Here is a 17,184-nt window from a genome sequence, read left to right on the forward strand (position 1 = left end):
TACAGTTAAGTTAAATAAAGAGCTTATGTAACCAATGTCGTGGAACGAACCTTTTTGATTTCTCAAGACCTCGTTATGTTATGAACTATTATTATAACAAACCAAGAATTATAACCTTTTTGCATCATTATTACCTTATTGCATATGTGGCTAAACCTGGAATAATTGCATTTGTAACTTAAGGGATCTGTTAATAGAATTATATGCGTACACATGTTCGCTTACAGAATTAAAGAAGCACTTTTGTATTTGATTAAATAGAAAGAAGGCGATAAGACGTAATCCTATAAAAACTCGTTATTCTATATAATATATCATCTATGACCCGGAATGAATTCCACTAATCCATGAGAGAAAACGACAACTGAAATGAGCACCATTAAGGGCTTTTTGTTATTTGGTAGTCACTTTCTTTCATTGTTTCACATTCTTTTTGTCGAAGCGACATTCCCTCACTACATATCTATTATCTATATGTCATATGTCCAAACTTTTTTTCACATGGAATGGTATGGTTAGGGGCTTGTAACCAAAAAAAAAAAAAAAGAATTGGTGATTTTGCATCCAACTTTCAACAAGAGTACTCCAGTCCAGATATTATAAAAGAAAGTTCATGTTTGTCACGTCTCTTCCATTAAAAGTGCATATAATCCCATCGGCTTTTATTAAGTATTTTATACTTCATAAACAAATGCTGTTGATAATGATATTGTCCTTTTCCGAATCAACGTTACATCAAGTCATCACTACATGTCATGTCACACTCACACATCAAAATTTCTCACATGGGATTGGAGAATGGAGAGAATAGGCTTCAAAAGTCGTTTTGTTTATTTTTTTCATGTTGGGCTTCTTGTTCATCTCATCGCTAGCTTACAATTACCAAGCCCAACCTCATTTGAGGTGGACGTTTACAATCATTTTTTAACCGGTTAGGTAAAACAGGTTTTAATATATAACCGAAACCGGTTTTTTCCTCAGTTTTTCTATAATAACCAAACCGAAAAAACTGTTTTTTTTTTAATAATTTCACCCCACCGATTATAACCAAAACCAGTTGTGCACCTCTAGTTGAGGAAGAGAACCTTTAACCTTTGGAGCCAACTAACAGTAGACATCACAACATTTTTATGAAGGCTAATGTTTCATGGTATGCTTTGGCTTTGAGATATAGACATAAATATATCTGTTAATTGTAGAAGCCTAATCAGACTTATTTAACTCGATTAGCCATGGTGATAGATTATTTCTTTAAAGCCACGTAAACTCTCATGTTCTTGTTTTGAGCATGCTATTTACACTCCCATTGTCATGTTATATCCATGTTAGAGGTGTACAAACCGGTTTTTTTTTCCGAACCGGTTCGGTTCAAGTCAAAAAAGTCAACACCGGTTCACCCTTAAACCGGTTCGGTTTCAAACCGGTTCACCATCAAATTTATCCGATCCTATACAAACCGGTTCGGTTTAGTGCAAACCGGTTCACTTCAAACCGGTTCTTCGAACATGTTAAAAAAAAACCGGAGGAAATTTTATCTTTTTTTGATTGTTTGTTTTATTTTTTGGGATATTATAGGTTATATATGTGTGGCCAATTGGTTAGAATTCTTTAATAGTTGACATATTAAAAAAAAAAAAAAAAACCCACTTAACAGTAGGTATGTATGTAATGTGTATGAAATTTGGTTTGTGCATATCTATTGAATTTAGACTCATTTCGGAGTAAATTTCGTGGGTATTTTTTTTGGATATTTATATTGAAAGTATATAAAACATCTTCAAACATAAAAAAAACATCTTCAAACATCTCGAAAAACCGGTTCATAACCGGTCCAAAAACCGGTTCATAATTGGTTCAAAAACCGGTTCATAATCGGTCCAAAACCGGTTCGGAAGTCCGGTTCATTGTAAACCGGTTCGAAACCGGTCCCATCGTTCGGAAATATGAATTGGTTCAAACCGCCGGTTCGGTTCGGCATCGGATCGGTTCTAGCTTGGACCGGTTCAGAGGTGAACCGGTTTTCGGTTCGGACACCGGTTCGGATCGTGAACCGGTTTTTTTGTGCACCACTATCCATATATGTGAATACGGCCCATTTCTTATAAAGGGCATTATAGGACGTGATAAATTGTATTGCTTTTGACATACAGTGTTTGCAATGGATTTGACTAGGACAAAAAGTTGAAAAACTTTATACCACCAAAAAAGATAGGAACATAGTGTTTTTTTTATTATTTTTCCTTGTATGTGCAAAAGCCAAAAGGGATAAATACGCTCCTTGTCCTTATCATCAAAAATAGCCCTACAAACTTGGTGTTAACCCACATTTGTGGTTTCTGACAAAATAACATGTTTCATCGACTTTCGAATTATTAAAAATAAAAGGGAAAAAAAAAACGCATTTTCTCTGAATTTAAGTACATAATTGCAACTTGAAAGTGTTATGTAAAGAAATAATGTAAGATTTATAGAAATAATACACACACAGCATAGAGGTAAACAAAAGGATGTCTGTCTGGAACCAATTTTACCATATACAAGTAGTTGTGCAAAACTCCAATAATAATAAACATATAATATAAAATCACAAGAGTTAAATTTGAAAATGCATTTTATACTAATAAAATCTACAACAACTAGATTAAGAGGTTGGCCAAAGGGAGCTGAGTTTGGCTGCAAGTTTTGCACTTTTATAGTCCTCTCTAAGCTGAATGAACCTGAACAAATAAAAAACTTAACAATAATGTAAATGCCAGAAATAGCAATGTATTAGATTGTCCTGATAATAAAAAAGTTTAAAAGCACAATGCTATATTTGGGTTGATTTTTCAAAGAATGTCCTAATAATGATTTTTTTTAAAAGTTAAAAACTCCACAATGTATGCATAGCAAGTTAAGAAAATGTTACATGCATACATATTTGTAACTTGTTAGGATGTCTTTGTTCCATTTTATTGGTTTTGTCTTCATATAAATATATCGTAAATTTTTGCACTGTATAATCATAACTCCTATTTCACAATTCACGGCATTTCTAAAAGAGAAAGTATCCTCTCGAATTTGAAATAGAGCATCTGAATCGATTGCAGCTTACTTTAAGAAATACAATACGTTACCTTTGAGCATCTTTAAGTATGCTTGGTGTGCCTTCAAACAGACTCGATAAGCTTTCAGGAGCAACAATGAAGACATTTGCCATGCTTTGAGATTTAAAAAATAAAATATATATATATATATGAGTAATAAATAGACAATCACAGTAAGTAAAGAAGGTATGATACATATTATTCAATAAAATAAGGTAACAACTTACATGCTTAGTGATTCGAATTTTTCATCAACTGTAGGAGCATTGAAGCTTCGCACAAAATCCCCATATTCAGTGATGTCACGTTTCAGCCTTAGTCCTCCACTACAGACACCACAACATAACAAAAAGTCAAGTCAAGCCTTTGTTTGATTTGGATTAAAAAATGATAATATTTGGATGAAGAAGAAGTTACCTGGGATTGAAAGTGTACTTCTGCCAGTGATTACTTAGGCCTTTGTGCAAGCGGTTCCCCTGTTTTGAAAAAAGTTCATCTTAAATCTTAATACATGACAGGTAAAATTAAATCATAGGAAATGTGTATGTGGCGTACCAATTCAGTTAAGAAAGCTTGCTTGTTAAGACCTTCTAGTGCAGTGAATGCTGCTTCAAGCACACGAGAGAGGTATGCCACAACTCTGAAAAACAAAACCAAAAAAAAAAAGTTGATGATTTTGTAAATAATAATAATATCAAGGAATTGCAAATTCAAACACAGTCAACCACCTTATGCATGCATTTGTAGGCCGATGATCAGGAACAATGCCATCATCTGGTGATTTATAATCGGTTGCTTTTTGTTCGGCTGAAAGCAATCGTTCCACCTACACACATATTTGATTTTTAAAAAAATATATCAATTTCAAAAGATTATATTTTTATGGAAAATATAAATATATAAATATAGTAGAAATTCAGTTTCAAGAACAAACCTCGGCCATAACTGTCTCGATGCACTGTTGGAGGCCTTTATAGGCAGCGCCCTCTGCACTGGACATAGCTGTTGCCATTTCTTCACATGATGCAGCATGTGCACCATCCACAGGTAACAGAAGCCTTGAAATTGAGTTAGCAAAGTACTGAAAAAAACCATACACTTTCCAATCAAACAACCATTCAGACTCTTCATTCACACTTTGTAATAAAGGGCTAAATGCAGGAAATACCAACGGACTTTTATTTGTTTATGTATTCCAACATCCTGCTTTCATTTCTTTCTATTACATCATTGTACTTGTAAAAAAAAGTCTTATTAAACCATTTTTGTAACTTTTAAATTTTTCCTATTAACACATTATAGTCTGAAATATCTACTCAAATATAGCAGTAAAAAATTATTTGTAATTGAATGACATTGCTATAAGTGCGAGTCAGTGGGTAGATTTTTGGTGTAATAGGAAGAAATGAAATTATGATGCTATATATTAATGAAAACCCAAAGTAACATACTTGTTGAACGATAGCCACACTGCTTCCACAACGCTGTACAGCAACCATGAAAGATCTAAAACTGCTTTCACCAGCAGCAGCAGCAGCTTCTGCCTACATCATAATTCATGACTCTCATCTCCTTTCAAATACTTAGGAAATATATATATATATATATATATATATATATATATGAATATTGAAAAAGGCTTACAGCAGAAGCAGCTGCAGCAGCCACTCTTCGACTAACACTGGTGCCTAACACAAACCTCTCCCTCAAAGCTGCAGCCTCTGTAAGGCCGTCTCTGGCTCTTTCAAGCCCTTCTGTTGTATACTGACTCACCTGCACCACAAAAAAGAAATTAATTCATAATTACATTATATGCATATGAGGATGGGAAGTAGATAAAATCTGTAACTTACTTGGTCTAGAAGGCAAGTGAAGACGGTTTTCACATTGGTTGCAAGATTACCAGGCTGTACACAGACAGATAATTGAGTAAAGGGAATGTAAGAATCTTGTGAAGTATCCAAGATTCATATAATAAAATTTGTTTTTGTTTTACTTTTACCTGAGGTGAAAACAAAGTGCATCTGGAAATTGCCTCTTCATTCCAGCGCACAAACTCTGTGACAACTGTAACAGATATTTGCTGGTGGGAAGATGATACTGAAGCGCCTTTTGAACGTCCAATTGACCCTGTTGACTCTCCCGCTAGCTGGCATTCAGAAAGCAGTTCCTCCATCTGTATGGGATATAATCCATCAAGGTATAGCAGGAGGAAATGAGTGTGTCTTGTAAGAAAAAAAAAAACCTTTGATTTGTAGAGTTGTCTTAAGGAAGCTTGCTCGTATTCAATGTACATATCTTTGTGATCAATGAATAGAGATTCTGTTAGGCCTGTACCAATAACAAAATGTATATCAGGACATTAAAAGTAACCATATGACTTTTATATGAAATGTCAGGGCTGTCTTGTTCTATCTAGTTTTTAGCATATTCTATCAATGTGACTCAAAATCATTAAATGATCTGCCTCCTCTATTAAATAAATACCCAAAAGCTATAATCAACGAGTAGCACCTACAAGAGTCCAAACATACAAAACATGTGGCCAACAGCTGTCGCCATTCAATTACATGCCACACAAAAACATCAGGAAGCTACTCAAGATTATAACAACTTGTCCATTGTTCAAGGTAACCATAATCGATCTGACCTAGAAGTAGGACTTCTGAAAGCATATTATTATGAAGTATAAAGGCGGAGGAGGTTTTAGGCTGAAAGATCAACACTTTTTTTTTTCTCTTGGTGTGTGTTTGTGCCTGGAAAGAGACTGAGAACTAGGAGATGATACCAGTCAAATTGTGAAGATATCTTTCATGAAAGTTTGGATTCAAATCTTGCAAGTGAAATTATAATTTTAGTGAGATGAGTGAAATTGGCCAACGTGTTGCCAGTATTGTGTTATATAGTAAATTTGTTTTGTATGTTGATCTTAGTTTTGATTTTGTGGAAATTTGGCTTGTTCATGTCCATTGCTTTTGAGTTCCAACTGTTGAGTAGAAATCTACAGAAAGTGAGTCTTAACTCTTAAGCAAACAAATGATCAGTTGTTTACCGACTTTTTATAGCTTGTCGAGTCGAAAACAAGTGTAATGGGAATTTTATCTGGTTTAGTATTAGACTAAGAAAACATCATATTGATATAGGCTTAGTAGGCTTTTGGCTGTTGGAAATAAAGTGGTGATGTTTCAGTTGATTATTTGAAATTTGGAATGGGTCACTTAACTTTTACTTGCTTAATAATCAAGCATGCTAAGTGATGTATTGCAAAGGTTCATGTATGTTACTTCTATTCTATGTGTTGCTTTCATATTCATATAACATATTAACATGTGTGGTGAAGAATATTTTCCAATTGGACCAAAATAGGTATTTCGATACAATATGTTGACAATAGAAAACTAACTTTAATCCTCAAGTCATTGCAATATCATCTAAAAGGAAGTAGCAATGTTGTTTGTACCTTCAATGTCCAAGTCACCACATCCCACACTGCGTAGATCCTTGGCAAGTTCCTGTGTCTTCTCATATCCCACTGCCAACATCCTCAGGTACTGAAACGGAACCGCAAAACCCAAATTCATATATATGCATCTAAACCCAACAAACAGACATCCATTTACACAAACAAGTCATGCAACTTACTAGCAAAAGACCACCTTCTCCCATCGGAGGTGGATGCACTAAAGATGGTTTCACCAATAGTTTCTCCAACAGTTTAGGAACCCGGTCTTCCATTACTCGCTACATCATAAAGTAAGTAAGTAAGTGTGTCACAAAATTCATAAATATGTGGTTTCTTTCTTTCTTTGCAAATACCTGTACCAAAATTGACATGACATCATTTGGAGAAGGAAATACAGCCGTGATGGTAGCTGCTTCTTTTCGGACAGTATCTACAAGCCAAGTATATTTTATATATTATAGAGAAAACACACTTTGAAAATGTTAATTAAAAAAAATCCATCATATTCATACCGATTATCTCTTTGTACAAAGAGGAGAGTGCACGGGCAACATTACTGGGACTAGGTAGGGAATCCTGGTCACCAAGAACCAATCGTGTGTCTGCATTCATCACCTCCACATCAAACATCGGCCTTAAACCCACGTAGTGTTGCATCGCACTGGTGCCTCTGTTAAACTGTATATCAAAAAATCACACAGTAAGCCAAAACTACTTTCTTTTTATCGTTTTAATTGTATATACGCACCTGAGATAGGATTTTTGCACATTCTGCCATGGTTGACAATTCTCTTTTCTGAGATGCAGTATCAAACCTAGACAACAACCTGTTCTCCAGTTCTGTACAAACATTCACCATGGTCAAAAAGAAAGCATCCACAAGTGAAAAAACTGAATGTTAATGTAGCTACCATTGCAGTATTCTTGAAGGTTGCCAACAGCAACCTCCAATCCTCTACTAGCAGTTGCATTCCCTGGAACGGATTGCATAGTCACACCCTGTCTGCCAATATCTTCCTCTGCAAATGAACCTGAAATCAACAAACAAAAGTGCACTTCATAAGATATACTTAGATCCAAATAAATCAAAATGATATTTACAAGTTAGTCGGTTTTTGAAAAGAAAAAAAAAAATGTACTTACGTAATTTTTGTGCAATCGAAGCAGCCTCAGCAACACGGCTGTCATCAGAGAATAGAGGAGAAAGTTCCATCAGATCCCCTGGGCTACTGTTGAATTCCATTAGGTACTGCATAACAGAATCAACACGGGTGTTAAATACTTGCAAGAAAAAAGAAAACATATGAGTTGTATTGCATCCAGTTAAAGTACCTTTATGAGCTCCATAGTTTGGCTGGCAGTTTCTCTCTGGGAATCTGCACTCTGGAATTGAAGAGCACAAAGGTTTAAATTTAACAACTACACAACCAGCTTTTTAATAAAATAATATGATTGGAGAGAATTTAAACTTCACCTGTAAATGATCCCCAATTTTAGCAGCAGTCTGCCCAACACTAGAAATACGTGAATCCAATCTTGCAAAGCTATCAAACAACCCATCCACACCTTTCTCCAGCTGAAAACAGGAATTAATTAAAATCTTAATAATTTAGATAAATCAAAAGGTTCAAACAAACTAGCATTAATTCAAAACTTTCATGTGTATGAAAATAAATATGAGAATACAACTGAAATTTCAGGTTGCATGAGTTCAGTTATTAACATTTTTTAGATATAGTAAAATGATCTCCAGGTCGTAAGCAGATCTATAGAGAAACATGATCTGCATGTGGAGAATGTTTTAGAAATGGATTAATGTATGTCGAATAGTAACCAAGTTTCATGGTTGTTCCACCTAGGTATTGTTCCACTCAGTGACAAAAAAATCATGCAGTTTTAATACTTTTTTGTTAAAACTATTTAGTAGATAGTTGTCTTTATTAAAAACAGTGACATAAATAAACTTATGTGGGTTTTGATTTGAAATATGTGGCATTAGAAAAAGAAGAAACTATTTCAAATATGGTTTACTGGAACTGCATGTAGAAGGTGAAGTTGGTTTACAAATTTCATAGGGATCAGGAATGGAACAACAAAATTATGAACTGAAGTTTCAGATAAATGGAACAAAACCAAAACTTGAGTGGTAAAACCTCTTCAAATAAAGTTCGAGGTACCTGGGTGGAACAAAGTTGAAATTCTGATACAATTTAGTGACATTAACCCTTTTAAAAAACAAATCCAACCTAAAAAGTTCCAGAAATTTGTTGAGGCCAATCTATTGATGAAAATTTCAACTTCTAGACTATTAATCTGTAATAAAACCTTATCTGGTCACTCAAAGATACCTTTTAACTTATGAGAAGAACATAAATACTGAAATAAACATTCAGAAAATGAGATTAATGATTTACCTCACCAAGCGTCTTCCTATGTTTAGAGTCTTGTGCAGAAACATCTTTTTTAAGATTAAATAGTTTTCCATCAACCTTTAACAAACATACAAAAATGTGTTGAGGAGATTAAATTGCTTGGTGCATAGATGCAAAACAAATCAAAAATAATGTTATGCAATCAATATATACCTGTTTCCGAATTTCGACTAACTGCGAACAGGAATTCTTGAACATTGACAATAAAGCATCTACTTCTGGAAATAAAGGAGTCAATTGCCCTTGCCCTTGACCTTGCCCTGCCCTTCCATTAGGCAAAGCATCATTCCCATTAATATTACCATTTGCTTCTAATGAGTCAGCATCTTCTTCTTGGAAAGATGGCAGAACCTCATTTACTAAGTTTCCAAATAAAGCATCGAAAGAGAAGTCGCCCTTCACAAAACAAATAGGACAAGGTAGCAATGGCATTGAGTATAATAAACTGTAATACATGCACCGATTAGATACCATACACACAAAAACATAAGATTGTGAAGCTTTACCTTGAAGTCTTCTATGTCTAAAACAAGTGGTTGAGATATTTTGTTACTTTTTGTTCCATCTCTAATCTCTTTCATCTGAAAGAAAGAAACATGCATACACCCTTTAGCCTTTTGTAAATTTATCATGATGAACTTTACATTGATGTCATGTCACAATTAGAATATAAGATAATGTTTTAACCAGATCATCCTAGATAATCATAAAATCCCATTCTAGTAAACAAATTCAGTAACTTCCAAGATTGTATGAATCCATATCTTGAACTTGAAGCTACAATTTAAAATGAGATAATCACCGAATTATAAAGTTTAAGTTTCTCATATCATTGGTCATGAAGCTATGTCTCCATTTCATATTCAAACTGACAGAATTGTATTAGATGGTATTGAACGCACATACTGAAATGGGATGACAGGAAAAGTTAAACTGGGCCTAATTGAAAAGCTGTACCCAGATCATCCTAAATAATCGTAAGATCCCATTCTAGTAAACAAACTTCGGATACTTTAAATACTGTTAAATCCATTTCTCAAAACTGAAAGCAAATAACAAAACTCTCACCCAATTCCACCTCAATTTCGATCATAATTCATAAAGTTACCGGTTCACATATTAGCAGATCTCGATGGTCATAGAGCTACTTCCATTTCAAATTTAAACATATTAGACCCGTTATTGACTAGTATAAAGAAAAACCACTAGTGAACACACTCGCCAGGCATTACCTAAGAATTTAAATTGAACCTAATTGCAATATTTAACCAGATCATACTAAATAATCGTAAAATTCCATACTACTACAGAAATTTCAGTAAGCCTCGAGATTGTAAAATCGATATCTTAAAACTGAAATTCACTAACATAACTATCACCCAATTCCACCTCAATTTCAATTTTTGAAGTCGCCATTTCAAATATTAGTAGATCTCTCTGGGCATGAAGCTACTTCTCCATTTTAAATTCAAACCAGATAGAATCATAGAAAAACCCTAGCAAAATCTTACAATATGATTGAATTATTAACATCGAATGAGGGGATTAATGGTTCGATAAAGAGATTGGCTACAAACAATAAACCTCGTTGGAGATCAAGTTAAGCACAGACTCCTACTTTGATCTTCCTGAAAGAAATCCTTCTTCTTCGTGTTCTTAAGTTGAAATATTAGATCGAGCGGGTGCAGAAAACAGATTGAAGAACAGTAGACGGAGCCTGACCGCGAAGACTACAATGAAGAAAGCGGTAAGCGTAATGACCTTATTGCCCTCTCGAGTCTCGACCTGCGGTGACAGCGGTGGATACTTGATTTCCTTTTATGAAAGTTATAAGTAAAAATAAAGGGAAATCGAGTAACAAACCATTTTAAAAAAAAAATACATTTAAATTATTTTTTGTAAAATAATCATTTTTTTCGGAATGGACCGTTTCGGAAATAAATTCGGATTCGTTTTCTAGTTGGCCGGTCCATATCAATAAACATCTCATCCATAAACTTTTTCCAATAAATGTTTTCAATTTAAACAATCAAATCTATCATACAATTGCTCCACTCATTAAACCAAACTTCTTGAATGATATCAGAACCGAGATCGAACTGACTCCTTTCCAACCTTACCGGCGCGACCCACCAAAATGGGATTCCACGTAGATCCGAGTCCTTCCAGAAAATCGGTCAATGCTACTCTGACGCTCTATTCATGGGTCCAAAATAGTCGTTGTTCGACACTTGAAGAATGATCATTGCACCCATACACCGTCAACGTATACTACTTGATAATTCTTGAGCAATCCCATCCTCTGGACCCAAGCTCGTGCAAAAGTGCATCCCTTACACCCTGAAGTATATTGATAAATCAACCATAGTTCTACTCTTACTAATGATAACGATCGGTTTAACGAGCCAACCAACCCTTCAATTGATATCCAATCTGAGCAACACACGATCCTCTTAATTATATTTCATTATCCCAGAAGGGACATCCGATTACAACGAGATCCTTGCCTAGAAGCTTTTGATGCGAGGACCACGTGCACAACCTTAAAAGCATGAATTTATCAGCAACTCTGTAACGTCCGGTTCCCGGTACGTATTTTAAATAAAAGTAATTGCATTTTTACACTGGGACTCGACGAGTTAGAGGCCCAACTCGTCGAGTAGACTGGACTTTGGACAAGGGTTTTAAGTAACCTACTCGACGAGTCGGGAGCCCGACTCGACGAGTAGGACTGCCTGGATGAAACCCTAATATTTAGGGTTTGCACCCTATTTAAACACATTATCTTGTCCCATTTCAGCCTCCATCGTCTCTCATAGTCCAGAAAAGCCCTAACTCGAAACCCTAAAGCATTTGGAGTGTTCTTGAGCCATTTTTGTGTGTTTATGGTTGTTTGAAGCTTGAAGAAATAAGTGGAAGCTTGGTGGTTCCAGAAGAAGCAAGTAGATCCAAAGGTTTTGCTTCATTCCCAACCCATTCAAGGTAAAAAGCTTCAACCTTGACCATTTATCTCTTAGATCTCTAGTTAGGGCAAGTTCTACCTTTTCTAGGTGTTAGTAGAACCATTTTCGGGATTTGTGGTTTTAAGGGGGTATGACTTCAGATCGGGAACCATTGGGGGTTCCCGTGGCATAAAGGTGCCAACTTTATGGCCATGGGAGTCCCATGCATCATATAAACCTCATTTTAGAGTCTTTTGAGCCAAAAACCCCATGCATGAACGTCAAGATCGTAGCTTTACGTGTAAAATGGACCCTAGGAGGTCAGATCTATGTTTTGGATGCATTAAGACCATCTGAAATCGACTGAATAGTTTTGGACATAGAGGGACTCGGCGAGTCACTTATGTGACTCGGCGAGTCAAGTTGCATTTTCCCCAAAACCCCTTCTGATAGCGAGTGTGTGTTGAGTTGGAAGAGGACTCAGCCAGTTGGGTTCATTATGGACCTGAAGATCATCGTACTCGACGAGTTCAAGGATGAACTCGGCGAGTCCAAGGCAATATCCCAAACATATGAAGATGAACTCGACGAGTTCAAGGATTAACTCGACGAGTCAAGGACTAAACACCTTAACTCAGATGAAGATGAACTCGGCGAGTCAGTTGTAGAAGATCCCGACTTTGTTTAAAGAAGAACTCGGCGAGCCCTTTTAAGGCTCGGCGAGTAGGATCGAGTCTTGCCGTTTTCATGATTTAGGAACTCGACGAGTTGTGGGGCCAACTCGGCGAATTGAGTCAACTGGATGTTGACTTTGACCTAGAGTTGACTTTGACCAAGGTGTTGACCTTGACTTTGACTTTGACTTGAGATGACCAGGAAATGGTAATTAAGGAAGATTGTTATGTGTAGGATCTGAGAGGGGTTGATTCCGGCAGCAAGGACAGTTTAGACACTTTACGAGGTGAGTTACCTTCCAGTAGAAGTGGGTCTACAGCCATAATGTCAGCCCACTAGTAGGAGATGGTTGTTAGATAATTGTCTTTGTGATAATTATCTGGTATGTTATGTTTTATGTGATAGTATGATATGATGTTATATGATATGTGATTGAATGGGTAGGATAGACCCTAGTACCGGTCGATAGGACCGAAGGGGTATGCCAGCACCCAGACAAGCTAGGCAGTACATGATTTATATGCTGATGCACTAGGATGTTGTGTGGTAGATTAGGGGTGAAATAGTCCCTGGTACCGTTCGAAAGGACCGAAGGGGTAGGCCAGCACCCTGATATGTTAGGCGAGGTACTGGTCGACAGGACCAAAGGGGTAGGCCAGCACCCTGATATGCTAGGCAAGTTACCGGTTGAAAGAGACCGAAGTGGGTAGTACCCAGATATGTTAGATTGTATGTGTTATGTATGGTATGTGGTATGATGGGGGAACTCACTAAGCTTCGTGCTTACAGTTTACAGTTTTGTTTTCAGGTACCTCTTCATCGAAGGGGAAGGAGTCGGCACGGTAGCAGCGCATCGTACACACATACCCGATTTCCGCACTATGATGTCCTTGGGATTGTACTCTGACATTATTATTATTCCATGACATGTTTTTATGACATTTAGCTTATGGGTTATAAGTTTGATATATATATCGATGTTGTTTTTCAGTAAATGGTTTTATAAATTACTTAATTAAAAACAAAATTTTTGATCTTGAAAATTGGGATGTTATAAACTCACCCTGCACTTACTTCTGATCAACCCCTTAATCCTTTTCACCATAAAAGATCTTAACAATCTCGAATACCGAAAATCCAACGAACTTACACTACAACTTTCTCTGACCTATTGTGCTAGAACCAATCAAAATCAAATTGGTTGTTAATCCTTCAAACAAAACACTCAGTCCTTCCCCACTCTAGGCTTACTCCATTATTGGCCGACGTTTTCCCAGTCAAAGCCTAAAACCGGTTCATCCAGACACTCTCTAAACACAACTCTTGATATGCAAAATGGCATGCAACAATTCTTGAATATTAACCAGCAAACTCAAGGAAATCCTGCACCTTAGATGGAGACGCTAGAAGCTTTCCAAACAATACAACTTTAAACCCTTTTACGAACGAACCTCTTACCTCATGATTTACAAAGCACCCCGAAGGCCGCATCCCTGATCCTTTAAAACCCATCGATGCTAACATAATAGAGCTAACAAGCTAAATATACAAATGGTTATCCATTTGGCATCACATTAAACAAGTACATCTAGTCAAGATAAAATCGAGGGTCAAAATTCATATCTACGATTTCTTGCGATTCAACCTTGACCTCCCATATGATGATAGGTGTTTGGGCATGTACTCCCTCCGCAACCCATGCAAGACAGTCGGGTATGATATGACCCGACTGGTGACAATGGAAACACGCTTGATCCTTCTTGCAGTCGCGAACGACATGCCCTTTTTATCCACACTTGTAGCATTTGAATCTGTGACAAGCAAACTCATTGGTTTCATCATATTTTCCGCATATATCAAGGTCCCCCTGACTTCCAATACAAAGGTTAGCAGCCTCGAACTCCTAGTCCATCGCTGAATAAGCCATCTTTGTCTTTCTGAGTCGCTTGCCCACATCAAGCTCTCCCCCAGTAGTCGCCTCAGAAGTCCCTCTCACATTCTGCAAGGTTGCAGTTCGCTCCTTGAACTTGGCAATTAGCCTGCCGGTTGTAACGTCCCAAAAATTCATAGTAAAATTTTCATTTTTAAAACAATAAACCATACGAACGAGTTGTTCCAAAACCGATCAAAGTGAATATATTATTTAAACATCAGGGTAAATGTTGAAAATTGTTAATGCGGAAAACTCTAGTGGATGCGGTGCAGTCACGTTGGGCCCTTCCCTTTCGTACCGGAAGTACCTAAAACCATAAACATAAAACCATAAGCACAAATCTTAGTGAGTTCCCCAAAACACCATATACCATACATAAGAAAGTGAATGTTATGGGCCAAATCATAGTCTTACAATCACTTCTTGCCATGGGCCAAATCATGGTCTTTCCTTGCAATGTCGAGGGCCAAATCCCGATCTTACATACAAGTGCCAGGGGCCAGATCCTGGTCTTTCATACAATTGTCAGGGGTCATATCTTGGTCTTTCATATAAGTATCACAGAGACAACTAGCATTCTGCATAACAAAGTAATGGGTCAACATTGGTACCTTCGACCCATGGATATATCGAGAAGACCCACCTCTCCATCTGAAAGATCACTGAACAGGACATTGTTCTGAATATTAGCTCTACCGGTCACCTATTCAATGGAACATTACCAAACTTAACTTATAATTAATATACCCAAAATACCCCTAGGTCAAAGACAGGTCAATGTCGAAAAGTCAAAAATCCAACTGAGTCAACTCAGCTGAGTACGCCTAGCGTACTCATCTTCTACGCTTAGGGTACACAGGCCTTGACCAGAAATGAGGCGTTGACCTCGTACGCCCTGTGTACCATGGCGTACACCCAGCGTATGTGCAACCATCATTCCCTTCTATTAACAAATTAATCCCTTAAACTCTTTCGTACAAATTCCAGACCTAGTCCTCAAATGATGTCCTTAACCATAAAGTTTCCAACTTTAAGGTCTTTCATGGCCATTAAGTGCTCAATACCAAAAACCCTAACTTCTTAACTCTTTAAGACACCTTAGCTCATGCATGGAAGGAAACTAAGGTCCAAGATTACATTTTTATGGTTCCTAATAACTCTATAATGGGTAAAGTTTCCAACTTTATCCATTAGAATGGTCCAACCAACCAAGATCTAGTCTTTAAGTCTCAAAGGGACCAAAAGTGCATCCTTTCCAAATTAATCCATTAAGTCTAAGTCTCAAGCCTTTAGATCTGAATCAATATGATGTTTAGATGGATAAAGTTTCTAACTTTATCCATAACAAGGTCTCAAACTTGTAAGACTAAATTGTATGCATTAAAGTGACCAAAAGCGCATAACACCCAATACTAGCTAGATCTATCAAATGAATCATCAAGATTCAAAATTTATACCTCTAGAAGAAAGATCAAGGTGAACAAAGTCTGGATCTATAAGCTCCAATGCAACCAACACTTCTCCAAATAGTTTATTCTTCTCCAAGATGGACCGAGAACACTCCAAAGCACCCAAGCACACCTTCTTTTGCTAAAACTAGGGTTAGGGTTTTCAATGGAGGGTGTTGGAAAGGTGGAGGATGAAAATGGAATGGGTTCGGGAAGTTAAGGAGCTTAAACAGGGATCAAACCATGAAAATAAGGTTTGGGCACTAATCGCGTATGCCCAACGTAATCGGCACTTATAGCGCCCGATTCGCCAGGTATGAAATTAATCTATTGTTCTACTTATTTCAATTAAAATGTGGTGAAGGTTTCATGAGTACGTTGGACGTACATTAGGTACGCACAATGTACTCCTTGCATGCGCATCATCGGGGTGATCCTGGTGTACGTTGGGCGTACTCAAGCCAGAGGCAAACCCTAATTTTTAGGGTTTGCACCTTATTTAAGGTCATTAAGTTCTTCAAGTGCATCACCCCTTCGATCTCCATTGCCTTTAGTGCTAATCTCGGAACCCTAGCCATCTTGAGTGGATTTTTGAGCTTACATAGAGTGTTTGGGTTTTCTTTGGTGGTTTTGAAGAATAAGGAAGTTTGAGAAGAAGCAAAGGAGAAGAAGGATCTTGTAGATCGTGAGTTTGTGCATCATTTCTAGCATATTAAAGGTATAAAGTTTGAAACTTGTTCATTCTAAGCTTAGATCTAGACTTAGGGAAGATTTTAGCATCTTTTGGTCCCATAACTTGGTCTTTTGGAGTATGGGCTACTCCATGCCATTTGAGTTGTCCTTTTGGAATCTTGGGAGTGCATGGAGTCATAAAAATCGTATCTTGGAGGTTAAGAGTCAATCATGCATGTGTTAGTGACCACATGAGAGAGTTATAGGGCTTAATTCGTGGTTTGAGTCCCATTAAGGCATGCAAGTGCATAAAGTTTGCAACTTTATGGCTTAAGACACTATAATGAGCTTGGATCTAAGTTTTAGATGTTAGAGCTTAATGGATTAAGACATGGGTGCTAGTTTGGGCTGACTGGACAGTATGTCCGTCGTACTTTAGAGTACGTTGCGCGTACTGGACCAGTGCCCCGATTCTGAATCGTCATCAGCGTACGCTGGGCATACGAGCCATGTATGTCGCGCATTATACTTTA

The 17,184-nt window shown here is 37.0% G+C and overlaps 1 protein-coding gene across 2 annotated transcripts; it reads right to left on the bottom strand.

Annotated features, from left to right (window-relative positions):
• Positions 1-2,441: 2,441 nt before the first annotated feature.
• Positions 2,442-10,776, bottom strand: SEC10 (exocyst complex component sec10). 2 transcript variants are annotated; one of them, XM_079060245.1, is made up of 25 exons: positions 10,600-10,776; positions 9,488-9,562; positions 9,135-9,377; positions 8,964-9,038; positions 8,024-8,125; positions 7,882-7,932; positions 7,693-7,798; positions 7,461-7,580; positions 7,298-7,389; positions 7,062-7,227; positions 6,903-6,979; positions 6,729-6,827; positions 6,547-6,637; positions 5,332-5,417; positions 5,089-5,262; positions 4,940-4,993; positions 4,731-4,859; positions 4,538-4,630; positions 4,021-4,167; positions 3,815-3,912; positions 3,642-3,726; positions 3,504-3,562; positions 3,314-3,412; positions 3,117-3,200; positions 2,442-2,717 (listed from the first exon to the last, which is right to left on the bottom strand). In XM_079060245.1, the coding sequence occupies exons 2-25, from the start codon at positions 9,560-9,562 to the stop codon at positions 2,642-2,644; spliced, it is 2,481 nt and encodes an 826-aa protein (XP_078916371.1). In that variant the 5' UTR covers positions 10,600-10,776; the 3' UTR covers positions 2,442-2,641. The 2 variants fall into 2 exon arrangements, with proteins under 2 accessions (XP_078916371.1, XP_078916370.1); XM_079060244.1 differs by having other exon boundaries at positions 10,566-10,776.
• Positions 10,777-17,184: the final 6,408 nt, after the last annotated feature.

This window comes from Lactuca virosa, chromosome 7 (assembly GCF_052849685.1).
Source record: "Lactuca virosa cultivar CGN04683 chromosome 7, Lactuca_virosa_CGN04683_v6, whole genome shotgun sequence".
NCBI classification, from domain to species: Eukaryota; Viridiplantae; Streptophyta; class Magnoliopsida; order Asterales; family Asteraceae; genus Lactuca; species Lactuca virosa.

What these genes read in the sequence shown, in the direction of transcription:
- SEC10 (XM_079060245.1), bottom strand. Translation starts at nt 9,562, where the DNA reads ATGAAAGAGATTAGAGATGGAACAAAAAGTAACAAAATATCTCAACCA. An exon ending in TTTGTACAAAGAGATAATCG is followed by an intron (nt 6,980 to 7,061) that starts GTATGAATATGA and finishes CTTGGCTTGTAG; the next exon opens with ATACTGTCCGAAAAGAAGCA. An exon ending in TCGAGACAGTTATGGCCGAG is followed by an intron (nt 3,913 to 4,020) that starts GTTTGTTCTTGA and finishes ATATGTGTGTAG; the next exon opens with GTGGAACGATTGCTTTCAGC.